Source organism: Mugil cephalus, chromosome 8, assembly GCF_022458985.1.
Source record: "Mugil cephalus isolate CIBA_MC_2020 chromosome 8, CIBA_Mcephalus_1.1, whole genome shotgun sequence".
NCBI lineage: Eukaryota > Metazoa > Chordata > Actinopteri > Mugiliformes > Mugilidae > Mugil > Mugil cephalus.
Genome location: NC_061777.1, coordinates 20,509,313 through 20,530,764, shown reverse-complemented (window position 1 = coordinate 20,530,764; position 21,452 = coordinate 20,509,313). Strand labels below are relative to the sequence as shown.

The 21,452-nt window shown below is 40.0% G+C and overlaps 1 protein-coding gene across 3 annotated transcripts in view; it reads right to left on the bottom strand.

The window, feature by feature from the left end:
* LOC125011672 (leucine-rich repeat transmembrane neuronal protein 4-like) overlaps positions 1 to 21,452 on the bottom strand; it is a 64,299-nt gene that overhangs the window by 21,245 nt on the left and 21,602 nt on the right. Inside the window, exon 3 of one of the 3 annotated variants that reach the window (XM_047590915.1) lies at positions 5,971 to 7,166. The exons of 1 other annotated variant lie outside the window; for it this stretch is intronic. In XM_047590915.1, coding sequence (XP_047446871.1) covers positions 6,948 to 7,166 — 219 coding nt within the window. In that variant the 3' untranslated portion in view covers positions 5,971 to 6,947. Of the gene's footprint in view, positions 1 to 5,970; positions 7,167 to 21,452 lie in introns of those variants that run through there. One more of the 3 variants, XM_047590916.1, reaches the window with a different exon arrangement.

The window sequence follows — 21,452 nt, the reverse complement described above, 5'->3', positions numbered from 1 at the left end:
TAGGTGTTAAGCCTTCAACCAATAAGACTGATGTCACTGTAACTGATAAAAATGCATTTCCATTGGGGTGCTGGTCCGTCTGTCCAAAAAACGTAGCTACAATGGCGCGAGATTACACAAAAATTATTTTGGTTGGGTCCAATAGAGGTAGGTTATTGTAGGTTTTGGTTTGGCTGATAGTTTAATAATTTCTTAAATTATTAGATTAAAAGTATTAGAGCTGTATTCATGCATACATTTGTGTTCGTAAAGTAAGAACATGGGAAGTTCCTGACAAGTTGTCTTCTTTACATCCAGCGTTTTTTAGCATGTGTTTCACCCACTGTCACGGTACATACACTATTAGGCTATTATCCTCTCTGTACAATAATATCTGACCAATGAAATTAATAAAAGTGAATTATTTACACACATCTATTTTAAACAACGCAGAATATAGTTAACCTCAGTTTTTCCTGTATGGATCGGCATTGGTATTGATAGGTATTGATGGGCAACATGTAGCTAAGAGGAAGGGGCTTGGAAGATTTAACGAGTCCTGAAAGATTTAAAAGTATGCAATGGAAATTATACTGATTTTGAAAAATTTGAAAAATATCTATCTATCCTTTGAACTATGACCTTTTCAGCTACACACCTTTTCCATGGGCCTCCTACAACCTGGTTACATAACACTCCTGCTGATAAATACACCTTCAATATATTTAAATGGACATCTCACATTCAAGCCACTGTCCAAACAAATTCACACAGTGCTCATTAAGCTCAACAGTGTCAAGTTTAATTCTCTGGAATTCTGAAGTCATTTTAAATCTGGTATCCGTGGCAAAACCCCTGCACTGGCATCATCAGTAGCAATAGGTTTTCCATTGACTAGCTATGAAGGCTACGATGACAAATTCAACAAATACAATAGGAGCTTGCTGAAGCTGACAGAAAATCAAAACTTACAAATGTAACTGAGGTTCCGTAAATTCACTGTCTCCTGTGGCCATGAGGAAAGAAACAGAACCTAGAACCAAAAAAATGCCCATTAAATGATTCTGATTCTCTAGTTGAATAAAAAAAGAAACTTCACAGTCTATAAACGAAAATGATTGGGTTAGCAGTAGTGTGGCTTTTCCTCATAGCAGAGTGTTAACAGAAGAGGGGGAACTGAGGGACTGTAGACATATGTGCCATGCATGCACAGATAGTGTTAGTGTAATTGCCCTCACGGCCCGGAGGTGAAGACAGATTCTCTGCACTATGGCGTTAACACTGTCACTGTATAAGGTTTTTCCCAATCCGCAACCTTGTGGATGGACAATAAATACAACCCTAAGTGCCAAAGCTGCAGTCCAGCCAATGCTCACTTGGGTCTCTAAACAGGAGTCAATCTCTATGATAAAACAATAAAATGGTTAACTTTACAATATAAATAAACAGTTTTGTCTATGACCATTGTAGTCATTTGGACTCCTTAAAAAGCGATGACAAGTTGGTGCTCTGATGGGTTACTAGCTGTTTTCTTAGGCACCCCCGTCCATTTGAGCTCTTAGGTAGTGTCAAGATGAGTTGCACAACCACTACTCAGGAATCCTGAGGGGGATCTATCTTTACGTCCCCTCATGATGCCACTAATTTGTGTGCATTATCTAAACAATAAGACTAGTTATGAAGAGTCCCTAATTAAAGGAACTTGTCATTGGGTTATCCGTCATCATGACTACTGCAAAGTGGCTATACCTATGACCTTGAAGTGGATCAGGAAAATGGCAGATCGTCTTGGGATTTGAGAGGCAGCTTGGAAATAAACTGGCAGCACCAGTGTCATATTCGGCTTGTGAGATGCTAAAGGTAATCACAAAGCATGGGCACAGCGGCGGTGTAACTCCCTGTGGAAATCAAGAGCTCTCACAGCTGCCCTGCCCGCCAGCGGTTGCAACACAGCTCCAAAATGACATGGCAAAGTGCAAGTGGCAGACAGAAACTTCAGTTGACCTTAACTCCAAATACTTCTAATGCACCTTAAACTAGCAGGTGAGACAAAACTGCATGTTTCACAGACACACCACTGCCTGGAGTGCAGCCGAACATGAAGGTATGTGTACCCTTTCACCCCACAAGTTTCAGATGAATTTTACAGCTGTTCAAGTTTTAAAAGGTAAATATTGCCACTCATTTTGTGTTATGCCAATGCTCTGCATCAGTGAAAGGAATATAGGTTAGACTAAGCTGAGAGCGAAAACATCTGGCCTGGTTTTATTGGAATTAACACAATTTGAGTAAACAAGTGTGAAGAGTTATTTGTAGGCATTTGGGAAGAGGAATTAGAAAGTACACAGAACGAAGAAGCCGTTGTAACTTTTTACACTTCTTCTGTTCTTTACTTTATTGCACTTTTATTGGACTTGTAAATGTACAGAGCTCTCTCAATGACGTCCCATATCCCACTGAAATAAGATCACTGGATGAAATCAATGGAACAGGATGAGGGATGAGAGGATTTTAAGCCCACATGCTATAAAGTCTTACGTTGTCTAGCTTACTTTGACAGCTCAGAGGAGGGAGAAAATAGCTTGTGTCTGTTTTCCAAGAAAGTGCCAACAGATTGTCAGAGGGACCAATATCTTGTCCAAATAGATAAAATGTCAAGGGAATAACAAACCAAGAAACATCTACTGCCATTACCTTGGCGCTTTACATTTCTGAAAATTAAGTCTGTGACAGAAGTGGATACAAATAACAGTCAGTCATCCTTGATAAGTAGCGTGAGCTTGTTGTTGCTGCACAGTTCAGGTAAGGCTTTCACTTTAGTGTGCATGCACAAAATTGTGAACAGCTGGATGATTTTGGTTTTCCAGCCTATTTCAGTCAATACTTTAATAGGTCAGATCATTTCAAGGATACAGGTGGTAGCATTGTGTTAGAAAACCCGCGTCCCTAAATCTCCTTGTGAAATTATCCGTCGACCATTCTGGTTTAGGCAAACTCCCTTGAACTTGTACATATTTTGTGTTTCCATGAGTCACACAGCTGGTTTAAGACAAGGTAAAGTGCAGGTAAAGTTGTAGTGACACAACTGCTCTACAAGTGGTTATCAGCTGAAGTATTATGAGTCATCAGCCTGTAAATCCATTTAGACCCATAAGTCTGAACGCTTTTCTGTTGCATCTGCTGCTCCTTCCTGTCCTGGTTCTCTCAGTGCTCTTCTGAACACTTGAAGTGAGTGCAGTATATGCAATCTATCAGTATCGTTAAACTGTTTCGTGTGTGCGGCTGCAGAACAGTAAATCCTCCGGCAGTGTGAATCTGTCATGTGTCAGAACGTGTTGTCATAAGCAGATATATTTTCTGCACTGGCTATTTTTTTTCTTACAGAGAAACACCAGGCCTTTGCAATATCTCTATTATTGAATATCTGACATAGAAGTGTATACAATCAATGCGTCCGTGTGTCAAAAGACAGATTTTATATGATCAGCTTGTGTATTCAGATTACAGTTTATGCATGATTAGAGACATAGAACTGATAATGACTTGGGAAATATGACAGAATATTTGTATTATCTTAACTTAAAAAGCCACTCGACAGCATTCAATTAACCACTTGCTATGCTTTGCACCAGTTAGTTACCGTTGCTAGTTCACAGTTTTTGCCCATCATTACTGTTAACAGATACAAAGGGGGGATATCTACCATTTTGAATTCAAAAAGATCATTTTGAATCAATTCTCTTTCAGACAGTGGTGCACAAAAAAACACTTCTCCTTTTTAGTGTCGATTTACACAAATAAACAATGCTACAGCCGCTACCAACCTGTATCTAGTAAGCTAGTATAATTTAACAATAGGTTGGTATGGTGGGAAACAGAGTTAAGTTTGAACATATCGCTGGTATTTGATTTACCATAACTCACAGTGGTTGACAAAATTCAAAGTGTGGCTGAACACTGGGGAACTGTGCCTTTGTCTGGAAGACCTTTGTGACATCGTAATGGTATAACTAACTTTGTTTTTACCAACAAATTCCTCCAAACAATCTCTCTTTCTGGAGCTCCCCGGTCTTGCGTCGCTCCCCAACCTGAAGATGACAGCAGCGATGCGTCATCGTTACGGTAATGGCAGTTTTTCTTCCCAGTGTTCAGCCACACTTTGAATTTTGTCCATCGTTGAGTTACAGTAATTCAAATACTGCAGGCTTTTTAATGCGCAGGCAGATGTTCAGGTCAAGGGTTAATTCTTTGACTACATAGTTGACATTTTATATACTAAAAGACTGAGGCAAGACGTCTAATGCATCATCAATCAACCATGATAATCGATGTAAAAACAAAAGAAGAAAAAAAAGAGACCTGCAGTCCAAAATGGGCCTAGTGTTATACCAGACATTGAGTGTGATTCAAAGAGTAATCTAAGTGGCTGTAAATAATTTCCTCTTTTGTTTTTTTTAGCTTAATTGGACAGGCTAGACAAGGACACAGCATTTAACTAGTGCTGCTGTCTGCAAACTCATGTATGTGTTTCATAAAATCAGATCACCCAGAAATGTGTGACTTTTTTCATAAAATGACAATGGTTTCTTATTTTGCCTTCACAATTCAGTGACCTTTAGACTTAAACAACATGTTAACATACTACAGACATTGCCACTGAAGTCTTCTAGGCTGACACTTTAAATGAGAGGCCCTATTCGACCTGGCATTAACATCGTTCCTGAGTGATTCAGTTATAATTGAACAGCCTTAACTACAGACGTGAACACTTCAAACGTATTTTAGAGTGCTTTACTCAGATCACATCTGGGGGTGGTCTGAGCTGATTTTGACCAAACCAATGCGCCCCGGCCACATTAACAGACCACCTACTTGGTTGATGTTCTCTTGCATAAGCTGAGGTTTCACTGAGAATAAAAACACACAACTGTTCAGGTAGAATGATCACCAGAAAAGATAAAGCGCCATTAGCGCTGGCGTTTATTATTAGATAGAGTAATTCGATATCCTTTGTCGTAGTTGTCAACTAAATTCTTTCACTGCAGCAAACAGCGCAGCAGTAATCATGTGTGCTTCCAGGGTTGGCACTGTAATCAGAGTCTTGTACAGGTTTCTGAAATAACTGACGTGACGGTGAAGATAAAAAAAAAAAAAAGAAAATTAATACATGGGTTTTCACTGAGTGAGAGATTTTCGAGCTCATTACATTAAAAAAAAATGTGCATCATGTTCCCATTTTGTGGGAGGGGGGCACGCACAACAAAACGTGGTTCTGAAACAACTGTGGAGATCCATTAGAGATAGCAGCTGTTTGCTCAATACTCTGCTGTGCCCCAAATGATGTTGGTGCTTATTAGCATACCGAGCTAAAAAAAAAACGAGATTGGCTCTCGAATGGTGACTTGAGACACATGGAGATACAGTCAATGGTGGAGACTCGTGACAATGACAGGTGTGAACATGCCTACTTGCAGCTGGATTCTTATGATCCAATCACGCAGGTTAATACTGGGTCTGAAAAGGGGCAAAGTATCAGTCTTCCAGCTTCATGTACAACATTTCAACACGTGGAGAAATCAAGAGCTTGACAGGCCTGCTGCGCCAATTTATAATAGCTAAACTATGATTTGACAGTTGCTATTTACTGGACCGGTTCAGCTAACGATCAAATCCCAGCAGACGAACGTTCCAGTTATATCACATTCAGCTTTAACCATTTTAATGGTGCATCATATGGGTGTGGAGAACATGAAGCTCCAACCTATTTATATCCGGGATCTTAATTGGGTATTGTTTGTACACAAGTTCTCCTTCCCTGGAAGGAACATAAAAAGAGCTTCAGTTTCCTGTTTTCATCAAACAACGGTCACACACAGTCACAGATGTGTCTCAGCCTCAGGACTGTGCTCTTCAGTCTGCACCACCGACGCAGCAGAAAGTTGTTTGGGTTGATACCGTAGATTCGGATGAACGACGCTATTACTGGTCATTTACCACTGTTTATTTACCATATATTATAATGTAACATCTTGTAAAAAGCACACACATGTAGATATATGAGTGTACAATGAGATAATTAGCTGAATAACACATTATAAAAGCAAAAACCATTAACCATGATAGTGATTTGAATCGAAGATGAAAAGCAAATATCTGAACGTCCCAGTGCTCCGTGATCTGTACTGTGTTTATTTTTCACCAGATTATTTCTCAGCTTGATTAAATTAGTCAGAACGTGATCGACATCACAAATCATTAAGGAACTCAAGAGTCACCATGTAAATTATACTTACTGCCGGCAAGATGTTTAGGCTGTACATTTTATATGACAATTACTGTCCGTCGGTTTCTGACTCGTTTCTCTTGTCTTGGGTAATTTCATTTGAGTGGCTCATTTCTCAAAATGAAAAGCGCTACAGGGGCTCGGGGAGAGACCTCTGACTGACAGCTGATCAGAAAAAGCAGCAGAAAACCTTTTTGCTTGGTTGATCTTCCATTTGTTCTGCTACTCAGTTGCTTATCCTGCTGTTTCCCTGCTCTGTTTACAGCATTTTGTATTTGATTACCTGCACAGCGGAGAGGTGCCCAGATTAGGGGAATGTCGAGGAAATATGTTTAATAAGATTAATAAATCATTAAAATATTATCCTTAATACTCCTCAAGAGGCAAAGCAGAACGTGGAAGGTCATGCTGCGGCTTAGCTTCCTTTGCTAATTGAGGACATTGAGGGGCAGAGAGGTCAGAAGCTCTAATCAATATCGCTGCACTCCTTTGTTTCCACTGACAAATATTTTCATTTTCATTACCCTGGGTCTTGGGTGCTCTGCAGTAGATTAATTGTCTCCTTTGCTTCTTTACCCAGGCCCACCTCCCTCCCACACAGCCTTTTATTTCATTTGAGTGGTCCACCATGTCTGTGCAGCAGACATACAAAAGTTTGGAGACAGAGCCTCGCAGTGTGCACAGCTCACTGGTGGTGGGAGTGGGTCTGGGGGCAAGGCAGCGCAGGCTCTGAAGGGAGGGCAGCCATAAGCCCCGGGCAGTACAAGGCTGGCTCAGGACCTCCCAGCGCCTGAGAGGAGGGCTCCATGACCATGTTGAGGTGCAGTGACAGGTGGGCATGGCAGTAGTCCAGAACCGACTGCTCACACCTGTACAATGTCAGAGCACTCAGCTGCCGCGGTATCTAGACAGAAACAGAAAGCAGAAAATAGAAAGCAGAGAAAAAAAAAAAAAAAGAGAATACCACGTTAGGCTTCTGAAGCAGCCAGAAAAGCCTCCGTTTGAACATTTTATCTCCTCTCAGATATTTGGAATTGACCTAATTTACTTCATGCTGTCATGACATAGCTCTGTCATTAATACAGTCTTGGCCGGGGATACAGCGCGCGCTCCAAGACCTGAAATCTGTGGCGCTCAAACACCCACTTTCAACTGGAGTGATTTATATGCAAGATGAAAGCCTTAAGCAAGAGTGCACACATATTTTCTGCCCTCTTTTAAATGGAGTCAAGGCTCCATTTAGAAGAGAGTGCTTATTACATTACAAGCACTTTGCTGATTCAAAGACCCCTCTGCGTTTTACGTGCTAGCGTGGTCGAAATTATGTCAATTAAACGGGATAAATCTGCATCCCAGCCGGTATAATATTGATATTAATATCCTAATGTTTGTTAATGCTTTAACACAAAATATAGATGCACTCATACATCTTGAAATGCACACAGCGTCGTGAGGCAGCCTATAGAAACATTCACATACATCAGGTCAGAAAGCATGCAGACTGCATAAAAGCCACCATCTCAGTTTTCAGTTTCAACCTCCTCATGAACTCCGGCAAGCGCACACACGACAGCAGCTCTTAACCCAGCCTCCTGCTGAGAAAATAATTTGAGGTATCAGTCATTACATTTTAATCTTTTCTAACATGCAGGATAAAGAATGATCAATATATTCATGAAAAATCACAGGCTGCTGCAACATCATTTGTGGGCAGAACATCTATTGTAAAATATGTTGTCCCGGATTATTTTTATTGGATCACAAAAGGATTTGCCCAAAGCTGATTTGATGCAGGAATGGCTTTTAGATAGATTTTCCTCTTCATCTGGTTAGGTCAAGATTCACAGCGCTGCCATCATTTAGACCTGTAAATTTGATACCGCTGACTTCTAAAGGTTATATTTTCCTTTTCTAAAAAGATATGACACCATTTGTTCTTCCCTTTAATGGGAGGATTAGTTGGAAACAGCCTTTTGTCTAATTCAGCAGCTGAACTTTGCACACTTCTTCAGAGGCCTTAATAAAAAATTCATGAACAACAACGTTACGCATGCAAAATGAGCTAGGTGGGGATGTCTGGATTAGGGAGTTCTCTGTTTAGGTTACCCAGGGGAAAGGCTACATTGTGGACTTGTTTCACCAATTATTCCAAGAGAAAAAGTGAAACATGTAAGCAGTGAAGTCGGTATGAAATGGGTCCCCTCTCTTCCTCTGCAGCAGTTCTTGGTACAGCAGTAACAACCTTTGCCTCTTCATAGAGTCTTTGCTTCCTTAGTTTAACATAACCAGTCAATACATGTGAAATTCAATCAATGGTGGCATAAAATAAAGTGAGCTACAGTTATTGAGAAAGATCCTTTGCCCATCACTGGCAAACTCTAGGGGCTTCTGCAAATCTACAAATATAAAAATAGGAGTATAGTGCTATTCTAAATCTCCTCTCGCTATAAACAATATGAAAAACCCAGAGAGCATGAAAAGGACTCTTATGACCCTCCTAAACGTTTTTTTTTTTTTTTGGAAGCATTGTGTCACTCATGGGGGAACGAAAAAAATTGCAGTGCTGCGCTTTGAAATTGTCTGCCTGTTTACTTCTCGATTAACACCACAGTATCTTGTTTACCATCACAGCCTGGACTGACTTAAACCTTTTTAGAAAACACGCAGCTCCTCATTTTGTATCATTATGTCTAAGTTAAAATTGTTGCCTTATTTACTGTACGGGACACGCACTGACTGTAAGATGCCAGCGTCAAAGTCATTCTTCTGCTCACCCTGGAGGTAAATCGTGACGCAACATGTGTGGAAGTGTCTCAGCTTGGACTTGTGCTGTAACATTGTGACATTTCCCAGCAAGAAGTGGATGCACTGAAAACTCGTCTCCTAAAAAAAGCATACATGCAGTTGTTTGGTTTGTCAGGCTCAGATCTTTGTATTCTACAATATACAGTACAAATGTGTGATATCGCCCCTAGCAAAGCCTCTTAAAAAATAACCATACTGTATCACAAGCTTTTTCTGTTTTTATCGCCTCCTCCTCAAACACTTTAGTCGGTTGTTGCATTTTCCAGCATTTTGCTTGAACTGTCACCTAGGGTAGCTTAGATAAAACGCACTCTCAGCTGGTAGTTCACTAAGTTACACTCGCATTTTCAATTCACACGGAGCGCTTACCATGAAATAAACTATAATTTCTATTTCATGGGGTCTTCAATTTTTAGTTAGGCCCTCCGCTGTATTTTTTTCATTGACAGCCAGTGGTGGAATATCTGCAGCTTCCCTCTGTTAAATGGTGTAAAGAGGAGCTGAAACAGAATCATTTTAGCTCAGGCCTGCTTTGTGAAGCAGCACTTCACAAATACTATACAATTCATTATATGCGCTTGTTGTGGTGGGTGTTCTGTCGACGTTGCGGAGCTAAACAGAAGCCAAATCATTTGTAGCTCTTCCACAGTCGTCACTGGGTATGACTTTCACTGAAACAGACAATGAACTAGTGAGATGTGACTCAGCAAGTGGTGGAAACATGAATTTCACACTTACAGTATGAATCATTCTACTGATCCTCGCCGAATATCTTTTGCTGTCGTGTGTAGCTCGGCACTGTCCCATATAAACTATTTAATTAGACTTAGATATTCTGACCCATAGCAGTCCTGTGTTGCTATATGTTCCCTTCATACTTCATGCTTCCATGGTCATTATATAAACAGTATAAATACATCATTAATGCCTACAGTGTAAATATTTGATTTATGCTGCCACTGCAGTTACAGCAAAATTTGAGCTGGATTCCCTTTGTTTTTCCCAACACTGTGTTTTGGCTGTCTGTTGTGTTAAGCTTCTGGCTTCAGCCAAATGCACCTCTAAAGTCATCCCGAGCTACACGCTACCATGACAGCCTGCTCACAATGATGATGCTACAGTGAAACGCATTATTGTACATTAAACATTAAACTAAAAAAAATTAGCCTCATTTATACCGCTGCATTGAATCACCATGCCCCCAGAAAATTAACATGCAAAAACTGTGAGTGCATTCCACTGTCCATGTGTCTCAGTGGCCAGCCAAGAGCTAAAAGAAGTCACAGAGGTGCAAACGTGAAGTACCACAGACACACTAGTGCACAACTGTAAAAGCTTACAAGCAGAAGTCAACAAACTGGAAATTTGACCCGATGGTAACAATGAATATTCGTGAGACCTCCAGATCTATTTAAATTTAGGATTCATGTATGCCTGCATCAAATTTGATTCCACTCTACCCAACAGCTGTTGAGACATTTACTCAAAGCTAGAGGAGAAATCTGGAGTTCCAGCTGAGGAAATATTTCAGTCTTAACCAAAGCGAGTGAAAAGAGCAGAGCAAAGAGCAGAGCAAAGAACAGCACCATCTCCTCATCAACCCTCTGCAGTTTTCAAGTAGATTACTGATAATTATGTTTTTGTCAGAGACATCAACCGCTTTTCTCACCCACTATTTCCTCTCTCTGGACGAGAGCATCTACTAATGACTGAAATACAAAATGTCAAAACAAACCTGATTATTAAATTAGGATTAGGATGTTTTTGTTTTGTGTGTGTGTTTTCACAGTACATCTTCTTTAGTTTTACTGGATACAAATAAATACCAGTCAGGGAGACAAGACTTGAACAATAGAAAAAAAATAGAATGACACAAATAAATTAATTAATGGATTGAAAGGGAAAAAAGAAAAAGTGCTAATTTGGTATTTTTTGTATTGTAATATTAATACTAATAATACTAATACTAATAATAATCATAAAGAATAGTTCAGCAGAATATCATATAAGTGGTCAATTATAAATTATAGCATTAGTGTAATATACACAAAACCACAGGTCTTCAACACTGCAACCGGGTCGCAAAATCTTTGGTTGATTAGACCTTTTTATATATATATTTTTTTTAATTTTCCCACACAAATTTAAATTTCTGCACACACAACTGCACATTACCATGAATGCAACAGATTTTAGTGAAGGGATACATGGAGGCAGAAGACGTTATTTTTCAGTCAGCACTTCACTCACTCGCGTCCGATGCAGGAGCTGTCTCAACAGCTCACCGTTTCACACAGAGCAACACACCAGCCGAGACCTGTCAATCTAAGCCTCCTGCACACAGTAGGCCGCGCCGCATGTTACACGCCATTGGCCAGGAGAGCCTATTCAGTCCTCAGGCAAAATTAAAACTTGAATCTGTCAATTATTTTCTTTATCTGTCAGTTGTGTGAACCAGTCATGTATGTTTATTTGTAGCTTAATGTTGAATGCAAAATTATGAGACATGTAGCAGAGCCCATCGGATCTCAAAAGCTAAGCTGGGTCGTCCCTGGTTAGTACCTGGATGGGAGCCTTTTCTGTCTTCTTCACATGTGAGATAAAAACCCAAGTTTCTGAATTTTTAAAGCGGTAAAAACTAAAACAGGATCAGCTTTGTGTCGTTGCATAGGAGAAAAGAATAAAAGCCTTTTTGGCCAACCGAGCTGAGTGAGCATTCAGGTTTAATCAGGAATATTGGGGAAATGCTGGCTGTTGTGGTTGGAGCTTTTAGAGAGGTGAGTCATTGGCTAGCATCGCTTGGACATCTGCCAGCAGAGCTGCTCAGGGCTGAAGGCTGCATACAGTTGGATTTTGCCTGAGGCATGATTGCCACCTTTCCTCTACTTTAATGACTCAGGAAGTCCTTTCCAGTCCACTCGTGTGGACACATCCAGTTAAATATAAAAATGAATTCAATTCCCTTGATTTTGATAGCTGTCTAAGAATATATATACTTGTCAAATACTTGTTTCCATTTGACAAGTATAAGTTGTTGTTCAATGAACTGGCTACAGGCCAAGGTAAAAGAGTGGGCATCTGGCATCGGCGTGAACTTGTCTTGACTTTATGTTAAACTGCAGCTCAACCCATTTACCCTGAAGAGGATTTCCAGTGAGAAAAATCTGTGTTTTACATGTAGACATGACTGCTTTATTTTGGGTCCTTTACTGCTGTTGATATCGTTTAACAATACAGTTGTCTCTGAGATTATTATCCCATTTTACTTCTTTCATTTTTTCACATTCTCCTCTCAGCTTGAATGAGTCATTGCTTATCCCCGAAAACCTCTAGAGTTGAAACCGTTAAGAAATTATCTTCTCAAATCGCCTGGGAATAGTTTTCGGGCTTCAAGTGGTGACAGCCATTAGTGTAAACAGCACATATTTTCGTAAGTAATTTTATTTTATTTGTTTAGTTACGGCGGGGTGTTGATAACACAAAAAGAGCAGTGGTTAAAACAGAGTGAAAATGTTAACTGTTAACGAAATTTAAAAAGGTAGAATATAAAAGACAAACTGCCTGAATGAAAATATGGGGAAGAAAAGATAAATTATACTGGGCCTAATCCAGAGACATAAATCACAGGAGACATGTTTCCAGAGGATTTGGCGTGGTTTTTGTACACTTGTTAGTCTTCCCTCAGAAAAACATAAGCAGTAAAATCCTCAGCTCAGGCAACGGGACAAATTATTCTGCTAGTTCTGGTGGTCATTTCTGCCTAAGACTGTTTGTGGTACAAAGACGTCATTGCACAAATACTCAGAATACAGTTTTGGAAAAATAAAAATACCCTTATTTGAGCTAGAATTTGTTATTTGTGAGGCAGAGTGGAAGTCAATAAAGTATATATAAGTTTTTTGTTTCGTTTTGTATAGATTACCCTACATCCCATACCATATAGACAGTCTTTGTTCTAAGCTAAACTAGCTATCTGCAGGTTGGTATTTCATTTTTACACAGGCATCGTGGTATCACCTTTGTCATCCAGCTACTGGCAGAAGAGTATTTCCCAAGATCCAAAACTATTTCTTTGAATGAAAAAAAAAAAAAAAAAAAAAAAATTCAGAAACTATCAATAACACAGCTGCTCCGTGATTTGATGCTGCTTTACTAATATTCAAAAGCAATCTACCGGCCCACTCTAAGGCACTTTACTGCAGACGTAGAAGAGCACGATGATTTAAACTCTTGTGACACAGCACACGGCAATTAATTCTAATTCTCAAGCTATTAGCTTTGGATCGCTAATGAAAACATTCACATAGGTGGTCCCCCTTTGCACTGCTCCGAATGTAGGTCAAGCTGCACCTAAATGATGCCCAATTAGGTGATAGACAGCTGCACCACGCCAGCATGCCTCAGTCTGGCATTGGAGGCATGAGATCTCATTGGCATATTAACAACATCCTCCGTCCGAGCCGTGCTGCTGCTCTCTGTCAGCTGGATAATTCACTCAGTGGTCAACGCTGCGGCGAGAGAGCACACACAAGCCTCTATTATCATCGCTATTAGGCTACACACCCATGGCTGCTGAATGGCATGCTAATGGCTGTAAGACCTCCCTTCCTGATTGTTGATTAGGCCTGATAAATTGAAAAATGATTTCAGTGTGGGTGACGCAGACTGGAAGCTGATAACAAGTGGCCAGTAAACTTAATTAAGCCAGGCGTATTGTGTTGTAGAGGAAATACAGTGCATGTTCATTGTGATGGATGTCAGAAATGTGTAAAAACCTAGTATCAATTCATTTTTTTTGACTGTTAGCATCCTCTGTGTAAGGCTGAATGCTCTGCAGTGAGGAGAGAGAAAACTGACATCCATCTGAAAAGCAACTGAAAGTTGGACAATTTAATACTGCGTGTGCTGGAATTCCAGAAAGATCATCTTTTGCAGACTTTAATATTCACCATGTAATTACATTTCTATTTGAAAAGCGTTTCGCATTTGTCAAAATAACCATAATCCTTCAGATGTGGGGATTTATCTCCTCCTAATGCTGCTCATCCCATTTTCTGCTCATCAATGTTAGCATTGCATGCTGAGATTTACTGTTATTTACTGGATGGACAGTTTATGAGTTGCTATGTAGTCTTTTCTGATATATGTAGATATAAGTGACCTCAACATGGAAGCTAGGAAATATAGATGCATAGATTAATCCATATTCAGTAAGAGGCATGCAGTAAGCAGGGATGTGCGCTAACTGTTTGGCTCATTCTCCCTTGTTGACAGTTTTTCTCTCTCTTTACACTCCCACACACATTGTGCACTCACTCACACACACATACACACAGTATATACTGATGCTACTTGTCAACACAGCCATTAAAAACCTCAGTTTAAAAAAAAAAAAAAAAAGGAAATAGAAATATGTCGCTGCTAAGGTCAAAGTTGTTTACTCGGAAATGCAGTGATATCACTGTAGCATAGCCTTTCATGTGAAGACTGCTAGGTAGTTTATGTCATAGTTTAAATCATAGATAAGGTAGAGCTGAACATTTTGTAAAATGCATTATATTGAGAACTGCCTTCAACGAGAAGGAATTTTAAGAACGTTTTTGGTATGTCAGACATGTTAAAAATGTTAAAAATGACTGATGATTAATTCTAGCAAGGGATTTAAACTGTAAACTAAATGCTACAAGCCAGTACTAGTACTACTTTCCTTCTTTTACAGCTTTTGACGAACTACTTTTGGGCACTTCTCTCCCAAATGATTGATATTTTTAAGCACCAGGTTAAAGGGAGGTACTTGTATTCAAGACCACAACTGCAAAACAAAATACAACTTCTTCATTCCTATCAGGGGTCTTCAAGATTTTTCAGGCCAAGAATCAATAAACTGATGGGGAGACTGATTAGGGACCCCCTATATGTGTTCTGTTATTAAACTCAGCCCACTGCTATTTATACAGATACAGTATTATTACCACTTTGCATTCAGTATTAAGCTATTTAAATATTACACAGGTTCAAATACTCTAATACTCTGAAATATGTTGTATTCATGTTAATGTGTATTTAAAGAAATGTTCATTTGTGGGGGAAAAATTAAAAAATATATAAAAAATGTCTAATCAACCAAAGATTTTGCGACCCCCCTGCAGTACCTCCATGGACCCCCTAAGGGTCACAGACCTACTGTTGAAGACCTATGATTTATATGAATCGTGCCCATTGATACACAAAGTATTTCGCATGTGACTGTTGGACTAACATAGATTTCCCACTTCAACTCCGAATGAATACCGGTGTCAATGTCTATGAACGTGATGTGCTGATTGACAACTGTTTGCTAATAACTGTGCCTTATTAACTCAACTTAATTAAGTTTCAATGAGCCAAGAAATCAGCTGTTGCAGGTAGTTTTTTAACTTATTGCTTTATTCAGCTTATTGCTGCTCAGGGTCACGGAGGGATGTCTGTCCCATCATTCAGCGTAAGATATAATAATTCTTAAGTTAGTTACACTCGAACAAAGGAATTCAGTGCACCATGGCCGAGCTATTTCATTGTCTAATAGGTCTCTAGAGTTTATCTGCCTTGCTTTGTCCAGATGAGATACTGAGCTAATGTTGCAAAGCAGATGTAATTTAGTAAGTCCAAAAAAAAGAGACTGACAGACGTGTGTTTAATGGATTTGGTAATAATACAATCACCTTGGTTCAGATTGAATGCTTGAATGTGGATGGGTGATTCAGAAAATACAGGCAGAATCCGGTTTGATAGGAAAAACAAACTGATGCTGCATCAGTATACAGTCAGCTCTTCAATTAGCTGAAACGTCTAAACTGGGAATCTGCTGATGTGCTGGTACTACAGGGCAGATATGTTAATTTGTTCGCAGCTTAGTCCAATTACTGTATTTATTAGTAACAATTCTGCAGAGTTCAGCCATATCTAAACATGACGTGAAAAGGATGAGTGAAGTTTTGGGCTAGAGGTTAATTTGGGGATTGAATTTATGAAAAAGCAAAAGGACAGGGGTGCGGGTGAAGGATTAAAAAACTGGGCTGAGTTGGGATAAACCGAAACAAATTTTTTTGGGGGGCTCCAATAGTCTGACTCAAAAGACACCAATGCTGTAATCCTGCCAGTGTTTTATTTATTTTTTTATTTTTGCATTCAGTTGCAATCTCGTTTGCTAGTGTCAGTGAGGCACTATGTGAAGCAACTGAATATGATTCCCACTGAAGACTGGCGTCAATTCACAAACATGCACCCAAATGTAATAAAGTGACTTTAAACACAAAACATAATATACCAAACTGTGTTCATAAAGAAAGATGCTGAGTTCTATGTTTGTTAGTTTTGCCAGGATGCATAATGCAGTTTTCTTTAGCTCTTATCTCTAACAGACCCCAGGGGGTGAAAAAAAAGTCAGCCTCCTTTGCTTCTAAATGCTCCACTGTGTTCACTAGCGTGTTGCAACTTTTGTCTGTCTCCTTTCCTGGCACGAAGCTTGAATTCAGTGGGGTTTTATAGCTTTTGTTCTGAAACCTGCCCTCTGCATCAAGAAATGACAGCAGTGAATGCGGTGACAAATGAGTGAAGATGAATGCCGTAAAACCAAAACAGTGAGCTGAAAGGCCTCAGGAGAAATGAGGACAACTGCAGGGGTGTGAGATCGTCTGCTGTGGAGGACATCTTTTATATTGTATCATGCATTGTTCAATCAGCAGATTTATATTTGTTATAGTAAAGAGCTGTAGGATTGTGAAGTGAGGACTTTGCCCTATGGCTTTGCCTTATATATATGAATAATATAAATTTTAACCCCACTGTGCTCACTGAGAGCACTCACAAATCTGAGGAGGGATGACATAACTACACCTATTCTTGTGGAAATAAAGGGAAAATGGTTCAACTGGAAAATGTGAGAGCCTGTACTGCTTTGTTTGGAAACAAATAAATAGCTGAAAGCACTGCACACAAAGAAGAGGAAGAGCCGATGAAAAAAAAAATCAATGGACAACTTCTCATGCACATGGTTTGGGTTTAAAATATTGTAAATATATATTGGTTTGGGTTGCACAATATATGCTCTTAAACATGTCTGTACTGTGAAATCGAATATAACAGTTACCTTACCCCTTCATAAGCATTTACATTTAAACTTGAAAGCAAATATATTGTAATACATACATTGGTTCTGTTCCGTGTTTCAAACTAAACATTGGTACAAATGTTACGCCACACCTTGTAGCACTAAGTCAATAGTTTCTAATAAGAAATGTAACCAGTAATTTAAATAGAAACTTGAAAAATTGGACTTTCTGAAGCGTGAAACTGCAGCCACGAAACCCTCTAAAGGCAGAGTTGATGCAGCAACGGGAACCAGTTCATCCTCTGACATACCGTTAAGCTAAATAGCACAGCAAAAAAACTTCAGCCGGTCTTGCTCTTCCCACTGTCACATTTGTTTCTGAGACATTGATGAAGCCTAATGGCTCAGGTTGAAGTGAATTAATTCAAACGCGCTGCAAAGCAAAGCGAAAAAATGCATCAGCGGCATAAAGAATTGCAGAGAAGTTGATTGATAAAGTCGATGCACTGTGCTAAACCGTGTCATGGAGTAGGACGCAGGATGTTGTCATGCCAAGGTTCCATCCACCGCAGTACAGGCTTTTCACTCCTGTCCAGTTTCCATGGTGATAACTCTACAGAATGGGCTGTATGTCTAACTCTTAATGCCGTGGAAGATTGCTCCTGTGTGCCACTGCAACTGCATGTGTGACCGTATATGTGCTGTGTTTGTGTGCTGTGTCAAAATGTACATATCCCCTTTCATTTTTAGTCTAAATCTTTAGGGCCGACGACACTGAAGCTGCTCTGTATTTGATCTCTTTCTTCATTTCAGTGTCTTCCGGGAAGCAACTGATTCCACAAAATGTTCAAGACAATGGACTGCAGGGGGAAAAAATAAAGCAAAAATCAGATTTAGCTTATCCCTGTTTTGTTTGTCTGTTTCCTTCAAAAAAGCCTAGAGGACGGCCATCTGTTTAAGTGCTACATTTTGAAACCGCCTCTGAACTTGAACAGACTTGTCCAATATTGATGCGGCTGAAAATGTGAGGCGACAAGAGATGAACTGCAGCCAGCTGTCAGCCTCCCGTGATATTTCCACAGAGAAACAATCTGCACCGGGAAGATCGGGTTGATATTAAGGACCAAGTCCCAGTAAAGACTCATCTGTGGTGATGAGATGTGAAAATTGCTGATATTATACAACTCAAGCGAAATGGCGCGGGGCCAGTGCGCCGATGCAATAGCTGCTGCTGGAACCACGTTATCGTGTCATTCTTCTTCCTGTCAAACAAAGGGACTGTGTCGCCCCACTTTAAGTAGTCTGAAACTTTAATTTCCTTGGAAGTGATCTTCAAAAACTTTGTTTTAATTTGGTGACACTGATGCTGCCCCTGACCCTTTCCCTGTAGGTCTGGTATACAGGAGAAAGCTTTCAAAGTGTTGTCCTAGCATGCAGCTGCGCCCTTATAGCAGCAACTGTCTTCACCTGCTCAACGTGTGTGATTGCGCGCTGGAGTTGTGAGAAAACACCACAATGTCCAGCAGAGTGTGTCACGCAAGCCTGGTGTGATGACCCCTGATGTTTAAGCCGAATGTTTATTCATGTCTTGTGTTGAAATCTATGTGCCCTTAGAATAAAATATTTTTGTGATTCTACTAAATAAAGCATTTCTTTCTTAATTTTGAAAAAAACAAAGAAAAAAAAGAAACTGTTAGTGTGGCATTAGAAAGTAGTGAGACCTCTGTTATCTGTTCCTAATTTCTTTCTGGCCCAAGGGTACGTGAGCTCCTACAAGCATAAGAACACTAAATCTCCACACAAGCTGTCAGCAGTCATGCTGCATGCTGTGTAATATAGGCACAAAGTTTTAACCAGAGGAATGCATGGGGATAAAAAGCTTCAAATTTTTATTTTATTTTTTTGTACACTGAGTCCAACACTGCCGTGAAGCGTATGGTCTCATTGTTCGTCTTCATTTTAACGTGATACGATGATCTGTTCTGTCAGAGGACAACGACAAAAACCAGCGTAGGATTTCTTTTTAACAGGTTCTCATTCACACTGACAGGCTCAGTGCAGGCACACAGTGCTTTGCTTGGACCCCAGGAAGACTAATGTTTGGTGACTACGGGATCCTCAGTGAATAAATAAACAAACACACATACACGCAAAAATGGATCTGAATGCACATAATATTAAGGAAAACTTTTCCAATACCTTTTCTGCTGCAGATGAACATCAAAGTGAAAAAAATATACAGTACATATATATATATATATACATGGAATAAGTCGTCTTCGAGGTGTAAGATATGGCTTTAGATTTAGTTTTTTGACTCTTCGTTGGTCACTGAGAAACAATGTTCCAACTGCTCAAATGCCGTATAAAACACAACCCTCCACAAGAAGTGAAATTAAAAATAATAATAATACTTATCCGACAAAAACAAGTCTGGTTTGACCCCTTTGCCCTAGCATATTCTGACAAAGCTGCAGGTGAGACCATTTTCTTAGACTAACTATTCAGTATTTATCACAGACAACCTGAAGGCAACATAAAATCCCTCATTCCTTGTACGCCAAAAGATATCATGGGAAAAAACCTTGCAGATGTGGGTGTTTAAACACAAGAATGCAACAGCCTTAGTACACTTTGGGACCCTGCTGTGCTACACTGTGTCAGCCAGTGATGTGGAGCAGGGAAACACGTTCACATAAATTAAAGTGTGACAGATTTTTACCTAAAAGAATAATCAAGCTGCCAAGCATTCAGGTGCCAAATTAAAATGTGGTCTGCAGCAATTCCACAAAATGTGCTTTCCTGCTTGTATGTTGCCAACACAGGTAGACAGGTACTGTTCTGTTCGGGGGCCCAACGCTGGGAAAAGAACATTGTGTTTACAGCTTCGAATCCTTTCCTTTAGGCCTGTCTGTTTCTTTTTGCTCCTCTCTCCGTCTCCCTGCATTTCTTCCTCTGTCTAACCACCAGCTCTGCATCCACATCACTTTGATGGTCCACTTTATTAAGATGAATGAATCTCATCCATGTGATGCCCTCCTTGATTTTACTGCAGAGCATTCCCCATATGCGCAGCGTACTTCAGGTGCTCAGCTGTCACCTTGGGTAGGCTGACAGGATTTCCCTGGAGGTCACCTTGGGGGATGTAAGTTCACAGTGCCAGTGCAAACGTTTTGTTACCCTGACAGAACTGCTGCAGCATGACTCAGTTACATTGTCTGTCGGCTGAACAGGGTGCAATGTACCCAGCAGAATGTACAGTAATAAATCACATACGAAAAGTAAGTGGAGAGAATGAAGGGAACGGGGGAGTAGAGGTCAGCAACCTCGTTGTTTTCTGACCAGCATACATTTAAATTCACTTATAAGATGAACGATAGAGAGGTGTAATGGATGTCAGTGGGGTCTGTCAGTATCCTGCAGGGTTATAAAATGATTTCTTCTTTTTTGGACAAAGGCGTAACCCTGCATCTGTTCTTTAAGCCCTGCAGGATTGGAGACAGTAAATGTAATTGATTACAAGATCTAGTGGTTCTCTTTGGTCTCAGTTTGATTATTTGGCAGAGCTCACAAAGGGGAATAAAAACAAGCAGATTAAGGGTTGACTATTAATCTACTATGCCCAGCAATCACATTAAGTTAGAAACTTCCAATGCTGAAATCCTTATTTTTTTTTTTTTAGCTATGCTAGTGGCACGACAGTAGGGATGGCAGAGCCGCTGACCGATTTGTTGATCCAGCCTTAAGCCTGACGGAGCATATAAATCAAAACTATAGTTAATGCTGCACTGATCAATACGTTAACACTGAATCAAAGGACTGTGATAACTGAAAAGGAGAGCTACATGAAATCCCAACTTCACCTGTTTCTGTAGCTCGGAGGAGCTCTGTGGAGCATTTGAGCGTCTTTCAGGTCCTTGTTTTGTCACCAGCCTCATTTTCATTTGTACCCAGGACAAGCACACAGACACCACATGTGCCGCGAAGTAAAGTTTGTTTTGAGGAGAAGTTATGTGAGGAGAACTGCCTTTATCCACACCTTTATGATTTATCATCAAGGATAGAAGAGGTTTAAGGGCACACAAAGTAAACTACGCGAGCCCACCGTGTTTAAGATGAGAAGGCAACAGGCTTTGAAGGCAGGCTATTCCACAGTGCTTGGCACACTATAGAATATAATTGAAGAGTGCAAAGTCACAGCCAGTCAGTCAGAAGCATTCTTGAAAGGATTGTGTTTTCTTCCGTGTTCAAAGTGAAGACCAGCGACTATATTTACAATTAATAACATGCCTCCAC